Source organism: Mytilus californianus, unplaced genomic scaffold, assembly GCF_021869535.1.
Source record: "Mytilus californianus isolate M0D057914Y unplaced genomic scaffold, xbMytCali1.0.p SCAF_7, whole genome shotgun sequence".
NCBI classification, from domain to species: Eukaryota; Metazoa; Mollusca; class Bivalvia; order Mytilida; family Mytilidae; genus Mytilus; species Mytilus californianus.
The window spans coordinates 104,536,030-104,561,987 of NW_026262723.1; the positions used below are offsets into that span (position 1 = coordinate 104,536,030).

The 25,958-nt window shown below is 32.3% G+C and overlaps 1 protein-coding gene and 1 long non-coding RNA gene across 2 annotated transcripts; both read right to left on the bottom strand.

Moving 5' to 3' along the window:
- Positions 1–493: 493 nt before the first annotated feature.
- Positions 494–15,720, bottom strand: LOC127709609 (uncharacterized). Its single transcript, XM_052215211.1, has 11 exons — positions 15,519–15,720; positions 14,746–14,788; positions 13,959–14,128; positions 13,529–13,699; positions 7,798–8,056; positions 5,399–5,562; positions 4,595–4,768; positions 3,505–3,714; positions 2,958–3,000; positions 1,681–1,838; positions 494–567 (listed from the first exon to the last, which is right to left on the bottom strand). The coding sequence occupies exons 1-11, from the start codon at positions 15,685–15,687 to the stop codon at positions 494–496; spliced, it is 1,635 nt and encodes a 544-aa protein (XP_052071171.1). The 5' UTR covers positions 15,688–15,720.
- A 2,945-nt stretch (positions 15,721–18,665) lies between these two features.
- On the bottom strand, positions 18,666–20,745 carry LOC127709801 (uncharacterized). The gene is made up of 3 exons (XR_007985772.1): positions 20,702–20,745; positions 20,339–20,499; positions 18,666–18,836 (listed from the first exon to the last, which is right to left on the bottom strand). It is a non-coding gene; the product is annotated as an uncharacterized LOC127709801 (long non-coding RNA).
- Between the last annotated feature and the right edge of the window lie 5,213 nt (positions 20,746–25,958).

Consider the following 25,958-nt stretch of genomic DNA (forward strand, 5'->3'; position numbering starts at 1 on the left):
AGATACTTACCAGCCATACTTATATGCCAATCAGATCCAAGTTTAGGTAAATAAACATTCTTGAGAATGTCCCATGTAAAGATACTTACCAGCCATACTTATATTCCAATTACATCCAAGTTTTGTCCCATGTAAAGATACTTACCAGCCATACTTATATACCAATCACATCCAAGTTTAGGTAAATACACATCCTTTAGAATGTCCCATGTAAAGATACTTACCAGCCATACTTATATTCCAATCACATCCAAGTTTAGGTAAAGACACATCCTGTAGAATGTCCCATGTAAAGATATTTACCAGCCATACTTATATTCCAATCACAGCCAAGTTTAGGTAAATAAACATTCTTGAGAATGTCCCATGTAAAGATACTTACCAGCCATACTTATATTCCAATCACATCCAAGTTTAGGTATATAAACATCTTTAAGAATGTCCCATGTAAAGATACTTACCAGCCATACTTATATTTCAATCACAGCCAAGTTTAGGTAAATAAACATCCTTGAGAATGTCCCATGTAAAGATACTTACCAGCCATACTTATATTCCAATCAGATCCTAGGTTAGGTAAATAAACATCCTTTAGAATGTCCCATGTAAAGATACTCACCAGCCATACTTATATCCCAATCACATCCAAGTTTAGGTAAATAAACATCATTGAGAATGTCCCATGTAAAGATACTTACCAACCATACTCGTATCCCAATCACATCCAAGTTTTGTCCCATGTAAAGATACTTACCAGCCATACTTATATTCCAATCACATCCAAGTTTAGGTAAATAAACATCCTTTAGAATGTCCCATGTAAAGATACTTACCAGCCATACTTGTATTCCAATCACATCCAAGTTTAAGTAAATAAACATCCTTTAGAATGTCCCATGTAAAGATACTTACCAGCCATACTTATAATCCAATCACATCCAAGTTTAGGTAAATAAACATCCTTAAGAATGTCCCATGTAAAGATACTTACCAGCTATACTTATGTTCCAATCACATCCAAGTTAAGGTTAATACACCAATCACATCCAAGATTAGGTAAATAGACATCCTTTAGAATGTCCCATGTAAAGATACTTACCAGCCATACTTATATACCAATCACAGCCAAGTTTAGATAAATAAACATCCTTTAGAATGTCCCATGTAAAGATAATTACCAGCCATACTTGTATTCCAATCACAGCCAAGTTTAGGTAAATACACATCCTTTAGAATGTCCCATGTAAAGATACTTACCAGCCATACTTATTTTCCAATCACATCCAAGTTTAGGTAAATAAACATCCTTGAGAATGTCCCATGTAAAGATACTTACCAGCCATACTTATATTCCAATCACATCCAAGTTTAGGTAAATAAACATCCTTAGGATGTCCCATGTAAAGATACTTACCAGCCATACTTGTATTCCAATCACATCCAAGTTTAGGTAAATACACATCCTTTAGAATGTCCCATGTAAAGATACTTACCAGCCATACTTATATTCCAATCACATCCAAGTTTAGGTAAATAAACATCCTTTAGAATGTCCCATGTAAAGATACTTACCAGCCATACTTATATTCCAATCACATCCAAGTTAAGGTTAATACACCAATCACATCCAAGTTTAGGTAAATAGACATCCTTTAGAATGTCCCATGTAAAGATACTTACCAGACATACTTGTATTCCAATCACATCCAAGTTTAGGTAAATAAACATCCTTTAGAATGTCCCATGTAAAGATGCAAGATCCCAAAGGTTCCAAACAAACTGTAATGTTCATATTGACAATGTACTTCTTCTTTCCATCCAGATCACTCACTGAATACCTGTAAATGGATAACACAAGTATCAAAATTGTTTCTATACTGTGTAGATTCCAAGTCATCTAAATTGATCAAATTGGCCAATATTGTTTTTTAATATAAAAATAAATTGAGAATGTGTCAATGGGACACAGATGTTCCAGATCAAAAATATATGCCAAATTCTGCAATTTTTCAATTTACAAAGGGACATAACTCAAGAACAGCGAAAGTGACTTCACCCAAATTTAAACTTGATCTGTGATTGGTGGTAATAAGCATTCTTTATAAGTTTTAGAAACATTTGGTTGAGGTTTGATAGAGTGTGGAAACAACAAATTTAGCAATTTTTCCATTTCTAAAGGGGAACGGTGAAAGTGACGCCACCCAAATTCAAACTTGATCTGTGTTTGGTGGTAATAAGCATTGTGTATAAGCTTTATAACATTTGTTTGAGGCAAACTAAAGTTAGAGAATGGAAACCAATTTTAGGACGTATGTACGGACATACAAGGGTAAAACTTAATGCCCCTCCGTCACAGCAGGGGCATAAAAAGTTATCTACTGTGGATTCACTATTACTCGTGGGATATTTATTTTCGTTGATTCCGTTGGTACAGATGAACCTAAAATTTCAAATTTTGTATAGGCTTGTATGCAGACCATGGCAAAACCATGAAACTAAATATCCACGAAAATGCAAGTTTTCCTCAATCCATGAAAATTGGTACCCATGAAAATAAATGAATTCACAGTACTTGGAATATGTTATAATTATAAATGAACATAGAATATTTGAATCTGACCAAAAGAGGAATACTACAAAAGTGTATTCAAACTACAGCTGTAGCTAGGTACTTGGAGTAGTTAGCACATTTTGACCCTGCTTTCCAAGTTATGTGCCATTTTCTATTTCCTTGTTAAAGTTAGTTATCATCTTAACGTTAGCTGCAATGTGCACATACTGTCTTGATAGGTTAAGGGGCAGGTTTGTACACATGTTAAACTGATTTTACCCCACACATGTTTTTTCAAAGGAGTCTGATGTGGTGGTTGATGTGGTTTGTTGTACTGTCTACTTTTTGTTTTACCTGTACCTGGTATCCTGTTCATGTATTACTAAATGGAGAATATCACACTTACTGTAAGGTTAAAAGCTTGCTTAGCCTTATCTCATGGACTTTATCTGAAAAATAATGTATGTACATAAGTGTAAATTAAAAAGGTCACTTATAAAAACTAGCCGCCATGATATTGCCAAGAGTACTGAAAGTGGCATTAAACACCAACAATCCATCAATCAATCAATCATCTTTATTTGCACATCCAACTCATAAACCAAGCACATTGAATTAAATAAGTTGTTTTCTTTATTTATGAATGAATTTGATTGATAATATTTATCATGAATACTTTGATAAACAAAGACATAATAAATCAATTTATCAATATGAAACAACTTTTTTTCGAATTATTAAGTAATTTAAATATTTAATTTTTTCTTCTTCAAATTTCACACTGTTAAGCTGCTGACAAAATATAGTCATTCTGTTCAATAGTTCCTGAGAAAAAGTGTTAAATTATTTCTATGAAAATTACATTTATATTACATAAAGGAGATGCAAACCGAAGTTACTTCATTTTGTTAATACTTGAGTATAGTAAACAATGACAATACATTTGTACGTACCAAACTCAAAGTTAAAGTAAGCTTGATCTAATCCCAGGTTTTCTATTCCTATTTTAAGTCTGTGTGAACAAGCATCTAATAACAAATAGACATGGAAGGTACGACCAATCTGTGGGATCTCTACACAACAGTCTATACCAGTACAGTAATCGGGAATTGTACAGCTTAAATTTCCTGTCAAACCTTGGAGAGGTATGTTTGAAGGGCACACTGTAAAATACAATTTTAAAAATCTTGATACACTCAGTGTGTTTAAGAGTTGAGGATAAATAGGTCTGAAGGGCACACTGTAAAATAGAAGAGTCAAAATTTTACTGGCTAAGTAGTGCTTACAAGTAAGGAATTAATAGGAAGAGCCAAAATCTCCTAACAACTATGTGAAAGTATGTTGGATAGACATCAGTGACAAAATATTATAATCATCTTGCAAAAACTTTTTTTTATTCTAGTTGTTTAATTTAAATCTGACAGGCATGCTATAAAATAAGTAAGTATTATATCCATACAGGAACTACTCTATGCTTTTATCATACTTTGCAAGTAAAATAGACGTATTTACACTTGTACACAAATTTGCCGCCATTACGTAAAATTACACAAGTTCCTGTAAAATTTGACATCACAATTTTAAAAGTTTGACATCACAATTTTAAAAATTTGACATCACAATTAAAAAGTGATTATTGCTTGACATCAGAAGGTTATTCCGAGCAGATCTAAGGTCATTTGGAGACAAAATTCAGCAAAATACCAAAAGTGTAAATACGTTTATTTACAAAACTACAAAAATCAAAAGATTATTTCACTATTATATTTGAAAGACCAATATTAACAACAAGACTCAATGAGATACCTAAATTGTATTTTTCGATCAATATGTTATAGCCATTTTATCAACTATTGACTTTTGGAACATCACATTTATTCCCGTAATATTTTGTTGTCACAAAAGAAAACATCTTGACGCCAAAAAGTAAGAGTGGATGCCATATGACATCAATATTTCAAGTGTTTCTAGGGTCATGTGTCACCAATTCTATAATAGCAATATGGTCTTTAGAAGGATGTATATTAAAAACAAATAACCTACATATTTTCCATCCTTTGACATTAGGTGTATATTGTGATGACTGTCTACTACATGGTACATCCTGCATCCATTGAGATATACCAAGTCTCTCTAGTAATATGTCAGCAGCATATGATGGTAACTGTTGTGTAACATCCAACAGTAGGTTCTCAACTAATTCTTTAAAGGATATGTCTGTAATATAAAGGCATTAATCATAACATTACTCTCATAGCTTTATCAAAAAGGGAATCAGTATACAATAATTAATATCCAAAATTTAACATCTATACATTAAAATTGGTTAATTAATGTCCACAGTGGCAAATACTTCATATTGATCAAAAAGCTTGCAAACAAATTTTTGCTTTTTTTGCTTTACCATCAATTGAACTGAATTATTGCTGTTATTAATCTTGACAGTTCCAGATAAGTCTTCATTGATCAATTTATATCACAAGGATGATCTTTATTGTTGACTGTATTATTTACTCACCTCATTAAAGTTTAAGGGGACCATCCTTAACTTATGCAGCCACTAGTAAATGGGAGATTAATCAGGTTTATCAAATGAGAATCTGAACTTTGAAACATTTGTACATTTTTGTTTGTTTTAAAAGTTAGTTCTAGCTACATGATTATTACAACATCAATAAAACCATAGTCCAATTGAAACATTGTTATTGAATAAATGAAAATCTGATTCATTTCCATGTGCATAAACGTTTGATTGCTGATTCCTGACTCCTTTTATACATATCCCTTTTTCTCCTGCCCACAAACATATATACATGGATATACAGAGTAAAATTTTTAAATCTGTACCTTCAAAAGACAAATTACTTCTCAGGTCACATATAGGTTTAGGTAACCTAGCACTGTTCATGACTGTTGATGTGAAGACACATGGTGAATTAGCTTCAAAACATACACTGACATCCATGTCCACTACAAACTGCTTCTCCATTGATAAATCTATGATGGAATAACTGAGAAAAAAGAATATTTATGCAAATAAAATGGAAACTTCCATATAAAAACAAACAATTCCATATAAAAATAAGAAGATGAAGTACTTTTTTATTGGAATATATTAATTCATTTTAGCCAGATGGGGAGGGGTCTTAGTTAAAAATAGATTGAATTTTCTGATACTTTGTCAAAATGTACTTTAGCCTTTATCATGTTTTTTGGCAAAAATATAATAAACATAAAATTGAGAATGGAAATGGGGAATATGACAAAGAGACAACAACCCGACCAAAGAGCAGACAACAGCCGAAGGCCACCAAAGATTTTTCAAGCTTCTGGTTGTGCAAAAATGTCAGATTTTGTATTGAAAAAAACAACTTTTGAGCGAATAAAAATTTTGTTTAGACTTAAATATGAGAAGACGGCTCCTATCTCATGGGTGTTATTTTGGGTCAGAAAAGGCTTATGTCAAAAGTCCAAACTTCAATCAGAATCTCGTTTAATAGTTTTTACTAATAATTGTTCATTTTTCATCTGGAGCCTTTCAGCCAAACTGTCTTAAAAACAAACACTGATTACAGGTATCTTGTCTTTTGGTTCCTGAGATTCAGTCAGACTCTCACGTACCTTGGCACCACCTTTTTGAGTCCTAGATAAGATCTACTGGCTGTTGTGTGGCAGAGTCATTGTAAGTATTATAAGGAAAGATTAAACACTTTTTATACATTGTAAGGCTGTCTATATTGCACCATCTTTCCTTATCTAGTTGGTGTAATATAAATTTGCTCTAATGATGTGATGTTTAAAAGTGACCTGTATGATTTTGTAAAATAGGTATTTACTAGCCCATGGACGGATTGGCTTGGATCTGAAAAACAGCATCAATATTTCCTTGGCTCACAAGGAATCAGAAGCCATTGAAGGACTAGCCAATTTATATAATCACTAAATTGGTATATGCCGTTGAGATACAAATTTACTGATGCATATATAGTTTGTTATACTGAATCAATCCAAACATAACTTTAAAGATGATCTGGTAGACTATATGTTAGAGGTTTTTGGCTGATTATCAATGGGGAAAATTAGGTTAAAATCTGGGAAAAAAACAGACAGTTTTGCATTGGGAATAGGGGACAATATTTGGCTAAAAATCATTGGTAGGAAACAGTTACTAATAATTTACATTCTCTAATGATTGTGGCCTATTATCTATTTCTTGCATGAATAGATATTTCTCGTATCACACTGCACAGAGTGTGATATGAAATAATGATACTAAAACTGTTTTAATTTTGATTGGCTTATACAGCATCAGGAGACGATATTGCGATATTTCCATTGGACATTCTTTAGGTCATTGTTAACTTTCAAAGGTTGAGGCGATGTACATTTCGTCCATGGCATCGGACATATGTGATTTCTTCAATAATATACAAAACACACACACTTTTTGCCTGGAAATCTTCTTTTAATAAAATTTTATTAATTTCTGAAGCATACAAAAAAATTTTAAAAGTCTAATGTTAAAGTTTGACTACAGAAAAGGACATATGACATCATACTGGTATGTGCAAAAGACTAGATCAATGATTCGCTAAAATATTTTATTTAACGCAATGAGAGTGTTGATCATAGGAGAAATAGATTTAACAACTCGTGAGAATTGGATATCGCTTGATATCAACTCTCGTTATTTAATTTAAATAGTAATAATAAACTCACCAAAGGCCCGATAATTTTTATATTAAAATTAAATAACTCGAGTTGATATCAAGCGATATCCATTTCTCGCTCGTTATGAAACCTATAAGTATCACTGCACCCAGAATCAAAGTCTGTTATTTAACTGTTAGTGGATCATTTTGGATTGAATTGATTGCAAATTACAATCCATTCACATATTGTGTTTGAGGAATGTTCAATCAAATTAAATTAATTTTCAATATGAAATCAATCAAAAATATACCTTTACATGATCTTGAAATAGCTAAAGAATGAAAAAACTTGTGCACTCCATTTCAGGTCACATGATGCCAATAAAGGTAATGCCTTTAATAAGAATTTTAAACATTCCGTTATTCCAAAAAATAGTCATTTTTCAAATGTTGTTTCTAACCAAACTTAAAGATCAGCAAAGGTAAAACCTTCCAAAGTATGAACTTACTCAATCCTGAAGATATTCTTCAACCTGAAGCTATGCTTCTGACCAAACTCATAATTCAATAGAGGTAGGGAATCTGACAACTTACTCAATCCTGAAGATATTTTTCAGTCTGAAGCTTTGTTTCTGACCAAACTCGTAATTCAGTAGAGGCACATCAAATGTAAGTTTCTCTATTCCTGCTGTCAGTTTGTAGTTACAGGCATCCAATTTGATGTAAACATTGATAGATCTACTGATCTGGTCCACATCTATACAACAATCTATACCTGTACAGGTATCAGTCAGGTGACAACTCATTGTATTAGGTATTGCAGGTAAAATATATGGTAATGTTTTCTCACACCCTAAAAGTATAAAATAATCATGAGTGTATACACCTGTACAGGTATCAGTCAGGTGACAACTCACTGTATTAGGTACTGCAGGTAAAATATATGGTAATGTTTTCTCACATCCTTCAAGTATAAAATAATCATGAGTGTATACACCTGTACAGGTATCAGTCAGGTGACAACTCATTGTATTAGGTACTGCAGGTAAACTAAATGGCAATGTTTTCTCACACCCTAAAAGTATAAAATAATCATGAGTGTATACACCTGTACAGGTATCAGTCAGGTGACAACTCATTGTATTAGGTACTGCAGGTAAAATATATGGTAATGTTTTCTCACATCCTAAAAGTATAAAATAATCATGAGTGTATACACCTGTACAGGTATCAGTCAGGTGACAACTCATTGTATTAGGTATTGCAGGTAAAATATATGGTAATGTTTTCTCACACCCTAAAAGTATAAAATAATCATGAGTGTATACACCTGTACAGGTATCAGTCAGGTGACAACTCATTGTATTAGGTACTGCAGGTAAACTAAATGGTAATGTTTTCTCACACCCTAAAAGTAAAAAAAAAGATTAATAATTTTAAACACCTGAACATATATCAGTCATGTATAGGTATTTAGTACTGCAAGTGTATAAAATGGTAGTTTTTGTGTATTATTAAGAACAAGACCAATACCAGGTCTGGACCTGTCTCAATGCATGTTATTGATTGAGGTAACGTGTATACTGTAGCATGACTGATCATTCCCTTTCTCTGAAGCCAAGAAAATCTTCCCAAAAAAATGTCCTTGTACAATATGTATTGTGATATTTCGAACTATTGGCATATAGGAAGAGGCTACACTGCAGATGTAAAAATTGCTTACAAGCTACAACTCAACATTATCAAGCTGCAGACCATAATATTAAATCATTCCCTTCATGGGAGCCAAGAAAACTTTGACGCAAATTTTCCTTGTACAATGAGTGTTGTAAAATTTTTGTAAAATCTCAAACTATCGGCAAACAGAAAGTGGATACACAGCAGATGTAAAGTTTGCTTATTCACTATAACTCGCTATAAACATAAACAAGAGGCTCTCAAGAGCCTGAATCGCTCACCTGTATTTCAGAGGAGAAGATTTTAAAATGTTAGCACACTTGATGAACAAATTGTGTAAAATTGTCTTTAAAGGGCAATAACTCATTAAGGGGTCAATTGGCAATTTTGGTCATAAATTTGCTCTAAAAGATTTAGTTTTTGAGATATAAGCCAAAAACTGCATTTGACCCTTATGTTCTATTTTTATCCATGGCGGCCATGTTTGTCGATGGATACAAACTTTGGATACAATTTATAAACAAGATACCCTAAGGAACATTTAGTTAAAGTTTGAAGGTAATTGGCCCAGTAGTTTCAGAGGAGAAGATTTTTAAATGTTAGCAAACTTGATGAACAAATTGTGTAAAATTGTCTTTAAAGGGCAAGAACTCCTTTAGGGGTCAATTGACAATTATGGTCATTTAACTTTTTTGTAGATCTTACTTTGCTGAACATTATTGCTGCTTACAGTTTATATATATCTTTAATAATATTCAAAACAATAACAAAAAACTGAAAAATTTTGTTAAAACTACCAATTCGGTGGCAGCAACCCAACAATGGGTTGTTCGATTTGTCTGAAAATTTCAGAGCCGATAGATCTTGACCAATGAAACAATTTTACCTGATGTCACATTTGCTCTAAAAGATTTAGTTTTTGAGATATAAGCCAAAAAACTGCATTTGACCCCTATGTTCTATTTTTAGCCATTGCGGCCATGTTTGTCGATGGATGCAAACTTCGGATACAATTTATAAACAAGATACCCTAAGGAACATTTAGTTAAAGTTTGAAGGTATTTGGCCCAGTAGTTTCAGAGGAGAAGATTTTTGAAATAGTTTATGACGACAGACGATGGACGACGCCGGACGCCAAGTGTTGGCATAAGTTGGTCCGAGTACACAGTTATCGTCCTTTGATTTTCGTTGTCCACGAATAAAGTCCCTAGTGTGGACAGTGTGTTGCTTGCCAATTTTTTTAGTACCCCTTCCAAATGTATTCCTTCATGTTTTATGCCTCAAATAGCAAGTAGGGGGATGAAATTACACTGTAAAAAAATTTGGGTCATGAATTGTAAAGTAAAGTAGTGATTTGGTCCAGCTGAAAAAGGTTAAAAATTAGCACTTCGGAAGCTGTCAAAAGATTTCAAGACCCCCTTAACATAGAATTGTCCATATTTTGAGTTAGAGCCGATGAAGTTTTCTATAATTTTGATATAATTTGTCCCAAAAGTAGTACAACACACTGTAAAAATATTATTGAGAAAGCGCAGGTGGGATTTTTTTTATTTTCATTTATTGTCTAAAAGAAATGCACTACGAAATAACTGTGTACTCGGACCTAAGAGGCGAAATCAGTAAATATAGAATCTGTACTTTGGCAACTTCCCTGAATGATATAATGGTGTCAATTTGTCAGATAGCATGAAACTAAAGGATTTAAACTTTTATTTGATAGAAATTCTGCAAAAATTACCCATTTTGGCATTATATGGTCAAAATAAGCATTTCAAAGCTTTTTCAATTTTGATGCATAAGTGGCATTCTGACTTTCTATGTGACAGGTTTTCCTGTGTCAATATTTGTGTTTCTATGCTTTAACCCAGTTGTATTACTCATTTGTGAACTCTGAATCTACAGAAAATAAGATTATCTCAGACAATATGTGCAAAATGTGTTGTATAAATGACCCTCGTGTAACGGCCTGTTTGGATCAAGTTAAATGTGAGGACCTAGGTAAATAAAAGTTGAAGTCCATAATAAAGATTTCACTAAATTTGTATTAAAAGCACTTCACAATGTCTTTTGTACCTGTTTCATTTCACATAGTATCTTTCTTTTCTTATGTTAAATAGCAAGTGGTTCAAATATAAGCCTGCTGAGGCTAAAATTGCATGCAAGTTTTTCACTAAAAAATGAAAAATCTTTGTATCAGACCATACTGTCTGCAAAAAAAGTTGAATGCAAGAGTCCTTTTATGCTCAGATTTATTGTATCATGTAACCTGAGTATAGAAATTATAAAAAAGACACAAATTTTTATTTCCTATAGCTTCAGTATGCATTTTTAAATGTAAATATGTGCTACGGCCTAAATTGACCCTAAATTATTTTCAGTCTTACTTGGCTTAAGACCCTTTTATACTAATATGGTATGCTATTTGTAATTTTTCTTTCCATTTAAAGTACATTTAATACATATGTAAGGATTATTTATAACCAAAAAACTCCACAAATTTAAAATTGCTGGAAAATAATACATCTTCATGTAAGGCCCCCCTTCATTGGAAAACCTCCATTTTTTGGCACAGGCTCATATAAATTTGACTTTTAAATAATTTTGATAAGTCTGATAAATCAAATGAGTATTCTATTGCTTTAAATACATAATATGTCATATATTAAGGCCTTTAAAATGTAATTTTTTGCAATATTTTAATTTTTATAGCCCCAAATGTTGATAGTTGAAATTTTTCAATTTAAACGTCAAAATTTAACACGCGAAGTTGAATATAGAATTTATCATATTGTCTATAATATATATCCTATTGCCATGAAACTTTGTCAGCAGTCTCATAATTTATTAAGCTTTAGTCATACCAAGTTTTATTAAGATTGGCCAAATTTTTCTATCCTATTAGGTCCGAGTACACAGTTATCGTCCTTTGATTTTCGTTGTCCACGAATAAAGTCCCTAGTGTGGACAGTGTGTTGCTTGCCAATTTTTTTAGTACCCCTTCCAAATGTATTCCTTCATGTTTTATGCCTCAAATAGCAAGTAGGGGGATGAAATTACACTGTAAAAAAATTTGGGTCATGAATTGTAAAGTAAAGTAGTGATTTGGTCCAGCTGAAAAAGGTTAAAAATTAGCACTTCGGAAGCTGTCAAAAGATTTCAAGACCCCCTTAACATAGAATTGTCCATATTTTGAGTTAGAGCCGATGAAGTTTTCTATAATTTTGATATAATTTGTCCCAAAAGTAGTACAACACACTGTAAAAATATTATTGAGAAAGCGCAGGTGGGATTTTTTTTATTTTCATTTATTGTCTAAAAGAAATGCACTACGAAATAACTGTGTACTCGGACCAGTTAAAAAGCTGCAAACCAAATATTAAATCATTCCCTTCCATAGGAGCCAAGAAAATTTTGACAAAAATTTTCCTTGTACAATGATTGCTGTAAAATTTCAAACTATCAGCAAACAGGAAGTGGATAAACGGCAGATGTTAAAACTGCTTACTCGCCTTAACTCAACATTATCAAGCTGCAGACCAAATATAAAATCATTCCTTTACATAGAAGCCAAGAAAACTTTGAGGAAAGATTCTTACAGACGGGGTTAGGGCAGACAATGGAGTCAAGCGGTTACTAGACCTGCTTCTGCCTTTGGCGACACAGGTAAAAAGAATAATGAGTATGTATATAATATAATTGTACATTAATTTTGCTGCCTTGTGAATAATTCAAAGTTTGGATGAAGTTCAAGATTATTTATTCAATTACGAAATTTGTGGTTGAAGTTTGCAACGTCCATTGGCCAATATTACAGAGATATAAAGGACGATGCTGTATAATTAATTATTCTTCATCTTTCCCTTATCTTTTCTCGTCTTTTTCATTAAGCCCATCAGGTTCTAAAGTATGGAGCTGGTGGATCCAAATGTTTTCTCTTCTCCTTCTCGCCATGGTGTCCCACTCAGTGGAAAAATAAAGAATAATTAATTATACAGCATCGTCCTTTATATCTCTGGTTTTTCCTGCTAACTTCTCCTACAAATTTGAAGCTACATGTAGAACCTTTATATTATGCTGGATGTTAGCACATTTACTAATGATATGCATAATGTTAGAATCTGATTTTGCTTTTCGTCAAATTTTCCACAAATGGGTAGTTGTTGAACTTTGTAATTTTCATTACCCCTTTTAACTTTGTAAAACTTAATGAATAAAGGAGTTTGAAAGGTACAACACTTAATTTGTTTATATCATGGAATAAATCTAAACTATGACAGGGACATCAATTGTATTTCACTGACATATCCATTTCAAGTTGAACTTTAACATCACTGTTTGCTAAACTACATTCATGCATGAGGTGGGGGCACCATCTTTGTTTAGAAGTAAATATTATAGAAGTCCTGTTGATTGGTTTGCAAATGATACTTTGTTCATAAAAAAATACATAAAGGTTTGTTTTTAAAGGTTGAAATTTTACTCAAATTCTATTATCAGGTAAAACGAAGTAGGTCAAGGATTTCAAGTAAAGGAAAGCCTCCAGCACTGACATTCGGAGAAACGTTGAAGGCTTTAAATTGAGAAACTGAAGTCTTTTTAAATTTTGTATGCAATTTTCTAAACTAAAAGCAATTTCAAATTTCGATACCTATATTCCAGCCATTAGAATCCACAGGAGTATAGGGGGACAGTGCTCTATTGCATTGTGTATCCTTAAGTTCTGAGGTTATTCCTAATTCCTCCAATAACTTGTCCAGTATTAATCCTGCTGCATTGTCAACTACATCATTGTCTGATAAAAACTTTTGGAGAGAAAAATCTGAAAAAAATATTAATTAGATGACATTATTCCATAAACATATTTTCTCAATTCAATTAATTCAAGAATATACTTGCATTTATTCATAAAAATAACAGGTGTTTTTCTCTAATTTAGAAATCTTGGTACAAATTATTCCTCGTATCATTTTAAAGTAACACTTAAATAAAATTAAGTTTTACGTTGTGAAATTATGGGTTTTTTGTTTGTGCTCGTAAACTATGAAGTACAGCTCAGGAGAAAATATATATATATATACCTTGTATCTTAAATTCACTGTGAGACCAGTCACATCCAAACTTTTGTATTTTAGTATTTTCAAACAGAGTCTTTGTAAACAAGCATGATCCACCTCCTTTTTGTAGGCAAACTTTTATTTTCACATTTAGCATGTAACTATTCTCGCCTTTTAAGTCATGTACTGAGTACCTACAAAAGATAATTTGAAACACATATCAAAACTTTTGCTATCATTTCTCATCTCTGTAATTTATTATGGCTGTATTATAACTTATATAAGATCAGGATAAAACAATAGGTATAAAACTTACAAAGGAGTAGTGCTAAATGATAATATATATATATTGTTAAGTTTAACTCAAAAACTAATTTTGAAACTGACCTAACAACCCAAACTTAATTTGAATCAATTAATCATGAAAATGAGATCAAAGTCAAGTGACCCTAATTACAGTGACATATTGGTAGAAATTGATGTTGATTTCAGCTCTTTGGTAATCTTAGTTAAATTTATTCACAATTTGTGAGGAATCATTAGTCCATTTAGAGCTTGCAATTGACGTATTGTCAATACAATTGTCTTTCATTTTATATCCCTTGGTGTGTTTTGTGGTTTATTGTGTTGTTGGATTGCTGTCTTACTGATCCTACACCTCCTGTTATTTATAGGTAAACATTTAATCAACAAAGATCTATCAACATCTGGTAAACTTCAGTTTTTGGGTTGCTGTCTCATTGGCATTCAATACATAATTTCTTTCATTCATATATTACTATTATAATACACTGTATACTGTTGTACTTACTCCAGGTAAATAATATCCATAAGTGTGAAAATTTGAGTTTGACCTAAAAATATACATTAATGATAAATTTATGAAATGATAAAAAGCAGTGAGCAGAAGGCTGTTTTTGCTTCACTACTAATAGTAGAATAATTATGAAAGTTTAGAAAAGTGCAGTAAAAGTTAAAATGTTGTTTTTCTTTAGTTTTACTTTATTTAAATCACTAAAATTAAAGTTCAGTATTTTTGGATTGGAAATCCTTGATAATAAATATGTTAAGAAATAATTTGATATAGTTTCTGCAAAGTCCTTCAACTGAGATAAAGGGTGGGAATATCAAATACCACTTCAAACAGAGAATATGTTTGATGGAATTCTATAAAATAACTCTCTCCATACAAAGCATCAGATTGAAAGTCTCCATTCCTACTCAAGATAGCTGTATATTCATAGATCATGCACAGCACAGCTAAAGAGATGCCCCTGTTTAGCATGGGTTTTACTGCTGGATGAAACAAGTCCTGGGATGGCCATATTTTTGTGATTATTTATCATCTCTTAACAGAAACAGATTAGTTCTAAATTGAAAGATTTCTTAAATTTTCAACTTTCATTTTTATACATGTATTTGAACAACAATGATCATCTTGACGAGAACTGAATATACAATAGTTTGTCAAGTACTTTTTACCTGACATTAAGTACCAACGAATTACCCAAAGTAGTACATGGCAATCATTCCTATTTTATAGTATAGATAAATTTAACATTTACAGTATTATAAAAGTCTTACCCCAATTATAATCTAGCAGTGAAATATCAATTTTTCTTCTTTCAATACCCAAAGTGAGCCTCCAGTTGCAGCCATCTAACAAAGCATAGACATTAAAAGTTTTACCAATCTGATCCACCTCTATACAACAGTTTATTCCTGTACAATAACTTGGAATGTAGCAAGTCATTGAGGTTTCTATTGGAGGCAGGTTAGTTGACAATGGACAATCTGAAAAAAATAAATAGGGCCAATATAAAAATTAATTGTGTTTTAGGGTTTCTCTAACAGTACCAACCCATTTTTTTCTGGCTGAAAATTCCTATCCAATAGTTTTTATTGGCATTTTTGTTGTGATTCAATATAGATTATGAGGTTTTCTGCACAGTGATATCAAAAGTATCAGCTTAAAGCTGCAATGTCAACCTTTTTGGACCAAAAGCTTCACATTGTGTCAAGCAGGAAATATCTTAACGCATTTAGCTGATGAAAACCATTTAAATTTGTTTATCATTCTCTTTTTCTCTTCCTTAATAGACAGTTTTACACTTGGTTGTTCTAATAAAAGTATGCTTTAAAAATTCTGTTCTCACATTGAAATTTTGCTAAATAATTTATTGCACATTGCGATGTTGCTGATAAGTTCTGCTCATAGTTTACAGCTGTAATATGAGAATAGCAGAGTAACTGAGCAGGGTGATATAGGCTCAAGGAAGTATGAAAATACAATATTGCAGGTCAGCTGACCTCTTATACTCAATGTAAAAAAATATAATCCAAACCAAAAAATGCATACACACCAACCCTAGTTTTCTTAGGATAGGAAACCCTTAAGGTGGATCATCAGTAAATATTTCCCCAGATAGAATTTTCTTATACTTGGCAAAAAATATAATTAAAAGTATGGGTCATAAGATATGAGAAGATAGTTTTTATAATATGGTTTTAGAATATAAAAAAAAAATAGAGTCACAGGACTTGCTACAAGTAAAAAAAGGAAAATTTTATTAACATTCCTTTATACATTTATTACACAAGAGTTATTTCCCCTTATATGGATAAGTTGTGAAAATTGAATCAAACAAAAACATTATTTGTAAAAACAGTCTTTTTTTAATAATACAATTAATCAATAATTTTTCTTTATTCAAATATGAATATTTCATCCAGGAAAACACGATTATTTATTAGTTGTTATTGGTTCATACATGTGATGGACTGTGAAACTGAGATCAGGAGATTGGGAAATTTTGGTCAGGAGATTAGGACTCAGATCAGGAGGTTTTTTATCAACATAAATTTTGTCGTTAATGTAACCGTCTGATGTGAAAATTGTCTTTTTAAAGTGTTTTTTCTTCAACCTTCCATCCGAATGTAATGTATTTATAGTACCCTTGTAGCCTTTCTATTTAAATGATATCACATTGCTGAAAGAAATATTGAGAAGATTCTGTTTCTTGTTTTGTTTTTGATAATTGATTGTTGACTGCTTGTAAATAAAGCGCTATGACCTTTTCTTTGTGTATAGATTTGTATTCATGTCTCCATCTCCTTTTATTTGTATTTAATATCATTGGTATAGATAAATAAGAAAGAAATATGCTATACATTTATAACATGATAAATAAATGAAAAAAAATAACAAACAATAACAATAGCATGGTTTTTAAGCATTAAGAAAGTCATTTTTCTAGAAAACTTAAGACTCAAACAGTGTAAAATATTTTACTATTTTTAGCTAAATCACTGTCTATATACCATTGACAAATATTATTTAATAACTGAATCACTGGTCTTTGACACTGGGTCATGTAAGAAGTACAACTGTACAAGCTGACTTGGCTGCTTTCAATAAACTTGACTCTGCACTAAATATATAAAGTAATCCTGATCCTGGTAACAGTTTGTTGATTTTTAAACTGAGGATGCTGTGAATTGTCTTTGGGTCAATGTTTTCTGCTGTCAGTTTGTTGAGCATGATAAAAAAATCCTTTAATGTACGCATTGGAGTGCGAAATAGGTTGTTTTTTTGGTTTTTTAATGAGTTGAAAGTTAATTAAATGTTTTTTCGGCTTCAAAACCTTCCAATATTGGCAATAATGTTTTGACAACAACATTCCACTTTTCAAATGTCTTTTCTATCATCAGCAGATCATTGCCGGTATTTCCCTTTAATCATCCATTGCGTGTGCCATAGACAGAAGCCATATTGATTAATTAATATTCTATCACCTGAGCTGACACCTGTTTATTATGCAATCAAACTATTATCACTTGTTACATGTAATTAGCCGCCAGGTAAAAATCTACATGTGTTGTGTATAAATCAGGTAATGTCAGTGACACCGGATATGTTCGGTACTCTCGGGTTTTTTCGTCTTCAATAACAAACATTTGTAAACATTGTAGTAAAAAAAATGGCACCTGAAAATTTTCATTCATGAAATATTTTATACACGGGATTTTTTTCTTTCAACAAGAGGACGGGAGGAGACCCCTGAAAACGGGATTATTGTACTCCCGTCGGGAGGTTCACATGTATGTTGGTTTTGAACTAGATGTAAGTAACTGTGAGTACTCTTAGATCAGTAATTAGTCAGAATTTTTTTACATTTCACATTTACATATGGCATTCATACCACATCTCCTTATCTTTATATAGCTTAAATAATAACAAGAAACTAATATTTTCAATATAGGTCATGGAGACTCTGAACATACACTTAAATGTATATGCACTTCGATAGCAATGTTTGTAAATAAAGGCAACAGTAGTATACCGCTGTCATAATTCATAATTCAATAAAGCGAAAACAAATCTGGGTAACAAACTAAAACCGAGGGAAACACATCAACTATAAGAGGAAAACAACAGAACAACAGAAACAGTGAACTACAACAAAAGCAAACGCCAACATACATAGAAATGGAGTGTAGATAACACCTTCCATATTCCTGACTTGGTACAGGTGTAAGTCTGAGGTTTACAGCAGTATGTCATATTACAGAATCAATTTGATAAAAGCCAGCAGAAAGTAATTAGTCAAAGACAATAACTGACTTTACCACAACACCATTTTATTTTGCCCATGAAATTAATTCATTTAGCTGTTAATAAACTACTAATCTTTGAACAATTTCAAAATATAATAAAATTCTTACCTTTACTATTCCAGCCATTCTCAGAGTCTGCAAATATTCCAGCATATCTATCACAGGGAACTGAGTTCATGAACTTAGTAAGCCCTAATTCATCTAGTAATTTATCAGCAACAGCACTGGTTAAAGTATTGCCAACATTTTCTCCTGTATTCTTTACCCAGTCAGTAAATGATATATCTAGAAGTTAAAATGTATTCTATGACTTTTTTGCTTAATTTACAGTGTTATAAAAGTGCTGCTTTGTGAGATTTATTCCATAAATCCATTTATAATATCAATGCTACAACTTCTCTTCTTTTTTTTAAACATACATCTTAAAAAGAAAGTTTGCATTCCATATCATTTTTTGGAAGTCTTAACAATAGTATTAACAGTGACATTTTGAGTGAAAGAATATTAGTTTGTAGTAATCTTGCTTTTCAAATAAATCTGAAATAGAAATTAATGGTTTTCAAGTTTTCATGCCTAATGATATTTTTGTAGACAACAATCAAGCAAGTTATTCCACTATTAAAAAACTACTCTTTCAAAAAATCCAATTCAGAAAAATTAGCCCAATATAAACTGTTATCACAGAGATATGTCTCGCCTTTTTGTAATTTTGATAATGCAAATGTTGAAATTAAAATAACAATACTTTAACATGTAAGTTATGCAAATATTCAAAGTCGATGAACCATGACTGAAGGTACATGGCTAAACAATCTCCATGGAATGAGATGTGCCAATGCTAATACAACTGCATACCAATTACCATTGACTTATTATAAGTCGTTCCCTTTAAACAAACCTAAACACAAACATTAACTTGTAAAAGATTCAAAGTCAATGAACCATGATCAGGGGTGGGGCTATATAATCTCCATGGAAACGATAATTGCAAATGCCAATAAATTTGCATACCAAATATCATTGACTTAACATTAGCAGTTCATCTTAAACTCTTAAACTGATATAATCACAAACTAATACATGTAAACTAAGCAAAAGTTTCGAGGTAAATAGACCATGACTGAGGGGGCGGCGCCAAATATTCTCCATGGAAATGAGATGTGCTAATGCTTATACAACTGAACACCAATTAACATTGGCCTACCACTAATGGTTCCCCTTGAACTGACCTAATCACAAACTAATACATGTTAACTTAGCATAATTTTCAAAGTCTATAGACCATGACTAAGGGGGCAGAGCCAAATAATCTCCATGGAAATGAGATATGCCAATGCTTATACAACTGCATACCAAATATCATTGACCTACCACTAGTGGTTCTCCATAAATTGATCTAATAACAAACTAATACATGTAAACTATGAAAAGTTTCAAAGTCAATATACCTTGACTGAGGAGGAGGGGCCAAATAATCTCCATGGTAATGAGATGTGCCAATGCTAATACAACTGCATACAAATATCATTGACCTACCACTAGTGGTTCACCATGAACTAGACCTAATCACAAACTAATACATTGTTGACGCCGCTGTCGCCACAAAAAGCATACTTATGTCTCGCTTTTTGACTCCGTCAAGCCGAGACAAAAAACTATTATAACACCTGGGTATCATAATTAAAAAAAGTATTAACTTTTTTGTTTGGCCTACAAAATTCACATTAATTTGTCTTTAAACCTATCTTGATAAAATTTAAAATAGAACAGTTGCTAAATAATCATACTTAACAGTTGTCCACCCATCTCCATGTCACATAGAGGTTGTGAAATGAGCTGTTGATCAAATAACTTAACGATTGTATTACAGTCTTCTTTCTCCAAACAAATCTTCAACTCAGCATCTATTATCAGTTTCTTTTGTTCTTCTAGTCTGTCTATTTTATACCTACAATGTATATGGTAAAGGAAGTAATATGGTTGTGTTTGTAGAATTTTAAACTGCTTACATTAATCTTTTGAATCAGAAAGCAATAGCAAGAATGGCTATGTGGTGAACATCCATTATGTTTAAATATCAACTTTATAAAATTTCAGCTGAAAAGGGCAATAAAATTGAAATTGCAAAGTAATTTATGTACAATACTTACTTTATTCTGATTATTTCTACTAATTTTTCTTCCTTTACTTCACCTATTTTGCAAAAAAGTTTTAAAAATAAACAAAAAATGTATAATCAAAGATACAACAATGTTAATCAGTATTCTGGTTTGCATGATGATATATGACTAGATAAAATAAAAATACATGTATCTTGGACAAATTAACATTTCACAACCTGTTCAATACTTTAAAAGAAATAGCTTATTTCTCTGCAAAGTACAAGGGTCTTCTAGACTATAATTAAGTGCTATATTTTTTCTGCAAAATGAAAAAAAAAACAAAGATATCGGTAACTACTTTTTCTAATATAAACCAAAATTCTAAAAGAGGATCACAAAACAACTATTTAGTCTGAAAGAAAATGAAGTATCTATCAGTTGTAATTAGCTTTCAATAACTGCAGTACTCTGACTTCTGTCTATTGTTTAATGTTAATTATTTTTTGTGTCTTCTACTGATTTTTTGAGTTCAGCCAAATGCTACAGATTTTTACAGTTTGTTCTCATGTTGTACTGCCACACTACTGTTCCAGGTTAGGGGAATGGGTGAGCGCTCACAAACATGTTTACCCCGCCACATTCTTTATGTGCCTGTCCCAAGTCGGGAGCCTGTAACTGAGTGGTTTTGGTTGCTTAATGTCTGTTATATTTGTTTTTCGAAAATTGTTTTGTTATAAATTAGGCCGTTAGTTTTTCTTGTTTGATTTGTTTCACATTTTTCATATGGGGGCCTTTTATAGCCGAATATACGGTATGAGTCTTTTTCATTGTTGAAGGCCATATAGTTACTTATAATTGCTTTTATTCTCTTCATTTGAACTCTGGTGTATAGTTGTCTCATTGGCAATCATACCACATCTCCTTATTTTTATATTTCCATAAATGTAGTATTGTTTTGCCCCTTGTCGAATTCCTCAAAATAATTTCTTAAATTTTTCATCAAATCAAGATGGGAATGCTTGATGGCTATTGTAACTGTGGGGAGAAAAGAGGGTCACATAACTATCATATTTATCAATTGTCATCATTCCTAAAAGAAATAACAAGTGAATCTGTGAGCTACTGATCACTAATGATACGCCTGGCCTGCTAAAAGTATAAGGTAAACAGGAAGTTGTTGAGTGATGAATCTGAAAACGAATCACACGGTATAGCTGACTCGTATAAACCCTGAAATCAAATTTCAGAAATCCTTGTAATGTAGTTCCTGAGAAAGATGCGACGAAAAATATTTATGGGACGGACAGATGGACTGACGGATGGACTGATGGATGGATGGATGGACGGACGGACAGACAGAGGTAAAACAGTATACCCCCACTTTTTTAAAGCGGGGGTATAAAAACCTAATCTTCTGAATTGTAAGATTAAAATGTAACACATTGGTATTGTAAAAGGACAAAGCCTCTTGAATAAGTACAGTAAATTCTTTTTAATTAAGTAATTAATCAGTGAAAATTTTAGAGTAATACTTACCCCAATGGTAATCCAGTAGTTGATACTCAAAGGTAAATGTTTCTATTCCACCTCTGATGACATAATTACAGGGGTCAACATACAGGTAAAAATTCAGGTGTAAATCCAGGTAATCAAAGTCAAGACAGCAATCAATTCCAGTACAATAATCAGGTATATAACAGGAGACTGGGCCTGACAAAGCTGTTGGAGTCAGTGTTGAACATTCTGAAAATTACAATAATAAGGTATATAACAGGAGACTAGGCCTGACAAACCAGGGGGAGACAGTTGTGAACATTCTGAACATTACAATAATCAGGTATATAACAGGAGACTGGGCCTGACAAACCGGGGGGAGACAGTTGTGAACATTTTGAAATTACAATAATACGGTATATAACAGGAGGCTGGGTCTGACAAATCTGGAGGAGACAGTTGTGAACAATCTGAAATTTCAATAATAAGGTATATAACAGGAGACTGGGCCTGTCGAAGCTGGGGGGAGTCAGCCCTGAACATTCTGAAAATTTCAATAATCAGGTATATAACAGGAGACTAGGCCTGACAAAGCTGGGGGAGTCAGCCCTGAACATTCTGAAAATTACAATAATCAGGTATATAACAGGAGACTGGGCCTGACAAAGCTGGGGGAGTCAGTGTGGAACATTCTGAAAATTACAATAATCAGGTATATAACAGGAGACTGGGTCTGTCTCTGACAAACCAGGTGGGGACAGTTGTGAACATTGTGAAATTTACAATAATCAGGTATATTACAGGAGACTGGACCTGACAGATCAGGAGGAGACAGTGCTGAACATTCTAAAATTACAATTATTGTGTGTATAACAGGGAACTTGACCTGACAAATTAGGTAGAGATAGTGTCGAACATTCTGAAAATTACAATAATTCGGTATATAAAAGTAGACTTGAACTGACAAATTAGGTAGAGATAGTGTCAAACATTCTGAAAATTACAATAATCCGGTATATAACAGTAGACTTGACCTGACAAATGAGGTAGAGATAGTGTCGAACATTCTGAAAATTACAATAATCCGGTTTATATCAGTAGACTTGACCTGACAAATTAGGTAGAGACATTGAGGAACATTCTGAAAATTAAAAGAATCAGATATATAACAGGAGACTGGATCTGACAGATCAGGAGAAGACGGTGCTGAACATTCTGAAAATTACACTAGTTGTGTGTTTAACAAGAGACATGACCTGACAGATCTGGGGAGTCTATGTGAAACATTCTGAAAATAACAATAATTGTGTGTATAACAAGAGACATGACCTGACAGATATGGGCAGTCTATGTGAAACATTCTGAAAATTACAATAATTGTGTGTATAACAAGAGACATGACCTGACAGATATGGGCAGTCTATGTGAAACATTCTGAAAATTACAATAATTGTGTGTATAACAAGAGACATGACCTGACAGATATGGGCAGTCTATGTGAAACATTCTGAAAATTACAATAATTGTGTGTATAACAAGTGACATGATCTGACAGATCTGGGGAAGTCAGTGTGGAACATTCTGAAAACTAAAATAATCAGGTATATAACAAGAGACTGGGCCTGACAAATCAGGTGGAGTTAGTCCTGATATTTCTAAAAATTACAATAATCAGGTATATAACAGCTGACAGGACCTGAAAAATCAGGGGAGTCAGAACAAAAATTTCTGAAAATAACAATTTATTTGTATGTGATAAACACAACTGTTATATTTCTACTGCAAGAATTTTCTTTTTGGCAAATTCTGTTCAATCTTGAAGTGTTTTTTGTATGCCTGGTGTTTAGAAGAAGTTGAGCTTCATGATGTTTATTATTCCAGCGTCTGATAGAATGGAGAATCTTGGATTGAACTTTAAATGGAGTATACGGTATTAGTGCTGTAACTGGATGCAAAAATAGACTTTTATTTTATATTTTCGATAATGACACAATGAAGAAAAATGTATATTTTGCCTTTTAAGTATTAACAGGTGCATTAGTTTGTTAACACAGACATTAGTTTTTATGACATAAACAGGCGCAGTAGTTTGTTGATGTATGGTTAAGTTTAAGTTTTAAGATAGCTGTAATATTTGCTTGTTTTTGTATAGTTTTAAAGCCAGCAAATATAAAAAAAATCACAAAACTTGTGACTAAACTAAGGGATAAATAAATACGGCCGTCAAATCTGTTGTCTGTTCTCTCTCATCATTGGTAGCGTGAATAAATAATCAATAGTAGAAAATGATACTTTTATTAAACTTCTAGAACAGCCGATATATTTCCATACATGTACAATATTCGAGCAACAATTATATAATTTACATACGGGGCGGAGCTACTAAAATAACATTCTTTCTCTTGTATTTTTGTACAGACCAAACGGTATTATCTTAATAAATTCTACAATGACAACGTAAATAAATGCAAGGCATACAGCTATCTACGCTGCTTCTTACCTCTAAACTACGACCCTTACTTATAATATAAACTGCGAGGCATACAGCTAAATGCGCTGCTTCTGACCTCTAGGAACCCCCAGGCTGAGCCTTGCTGCAAGCCAAATGTAAACACAGCAAAGACTGACGAACGTGAAGTTGCACAGGTATTTATTTGAAATTCCCGGAAGTAAATATTCTAAGCAGGAAGAAAAACATAATGTCAAACGCTGACATAAAATATACAAGTCCTCGACTCAAAATGCTTATAATAATACACTTTTGTTACTAAAACAATCAAGACATATTATTTCTTCCAGTTGAGAGCTCACAAATGAACACTTTTGGGTTCACGATTACAATATTTACCCAACGGTAACGTTCTGAATAATACATGACAAATTTGCACCATATATATGACGTTATCGATACATCTAATAACATAAAGTAAAACGTACATTAATTACTCATTCAATATACTAGAAATACTAGAAATAACTTCTGACAACTCATATAAACTCTCTTAATACAATAATAACAATATTTCTTTACTTGGAAATAACCAATACACACATTTACAACACCATGTATTTAGACAGTTTTGGTGCCAAAGACAAGAAAAACTATGTCTGAATAAATTTTCTATTAATTTTTACACCAAATAATGATTGAAATGCAATGTTTTGTTAATTTTGCACTTGAATGGAAATGACTGTTTTGTAATATACTGCTGTATCCCTATTTTTGACATTTTTACCTATTATGTCTGTTAGCTTTTTTCATACATTAATGTCAATATAATGGAATTGTATGCGACTGTCATACAAGTGAGAGGTTTAGCTAGCTATAAAACCGGGGTTTAGGTAGCAATACACAGTTAGGAAAAAATCTTAAAATTGACACTCATAATTTTTAACCACCCTCTTTTCCTTCCTATCTAATAAATAGGGCTTACTATTTGTGTTATGCATGTGTATATTTCTAGAAAGAGCATCTTCCATAGATTTCATTTTCAATAGTTAAAAAGGTGAAATATAATCTCTTTTTGGTGTAACCATGGCATCAATCTGCATTTCTTTGATACAAAATATCGCAAAAAGGGGGGTGAAAATGTCACAAAAGTCTCCAAAATTTGGTCCAAAGGAAAATTTCAATCAATAAGAGTGATACCTTTCCTGAAACCATAGACATTTATCTATCAAGAGGTCCAAAAAAATTCATATGCCTTTCTGCTCGTTTTTCCATAAAATTGAATTGAAAAGATCGAGCGTCAAATCTTTGTTGATAAACACTACAATAATTTCTTGACCTATGGGTGGTACGGATAGGAAA

What these genes read in the sequence shown, in the direction of transcription:
- LOC127709609 (XM_052215211.1), bottom strand. Translation starts at nt 15,687, where the DNA reads ATGACTTGCTACATTCCAAGTTATTGTACAGGAATAAACTGTTGTATA. An exon ending in AAGTAATTTGTCTTTTGAAG is followed by an intron (nt 4,769 to 5,398) that starts GTACAGATTTAA and finishes TTTATATTACAG; the next exon opens with ACATATCCTTTAAAGAATTA. An exon ending in TTGGAATACAAGTATGTCTG is followed by an intron (nt 568 to 1,680) that starts GTAAGTATCTTT and finishes TACCTAACCTAG; the next exon opens with GATCTGATTGGAATATAAGT.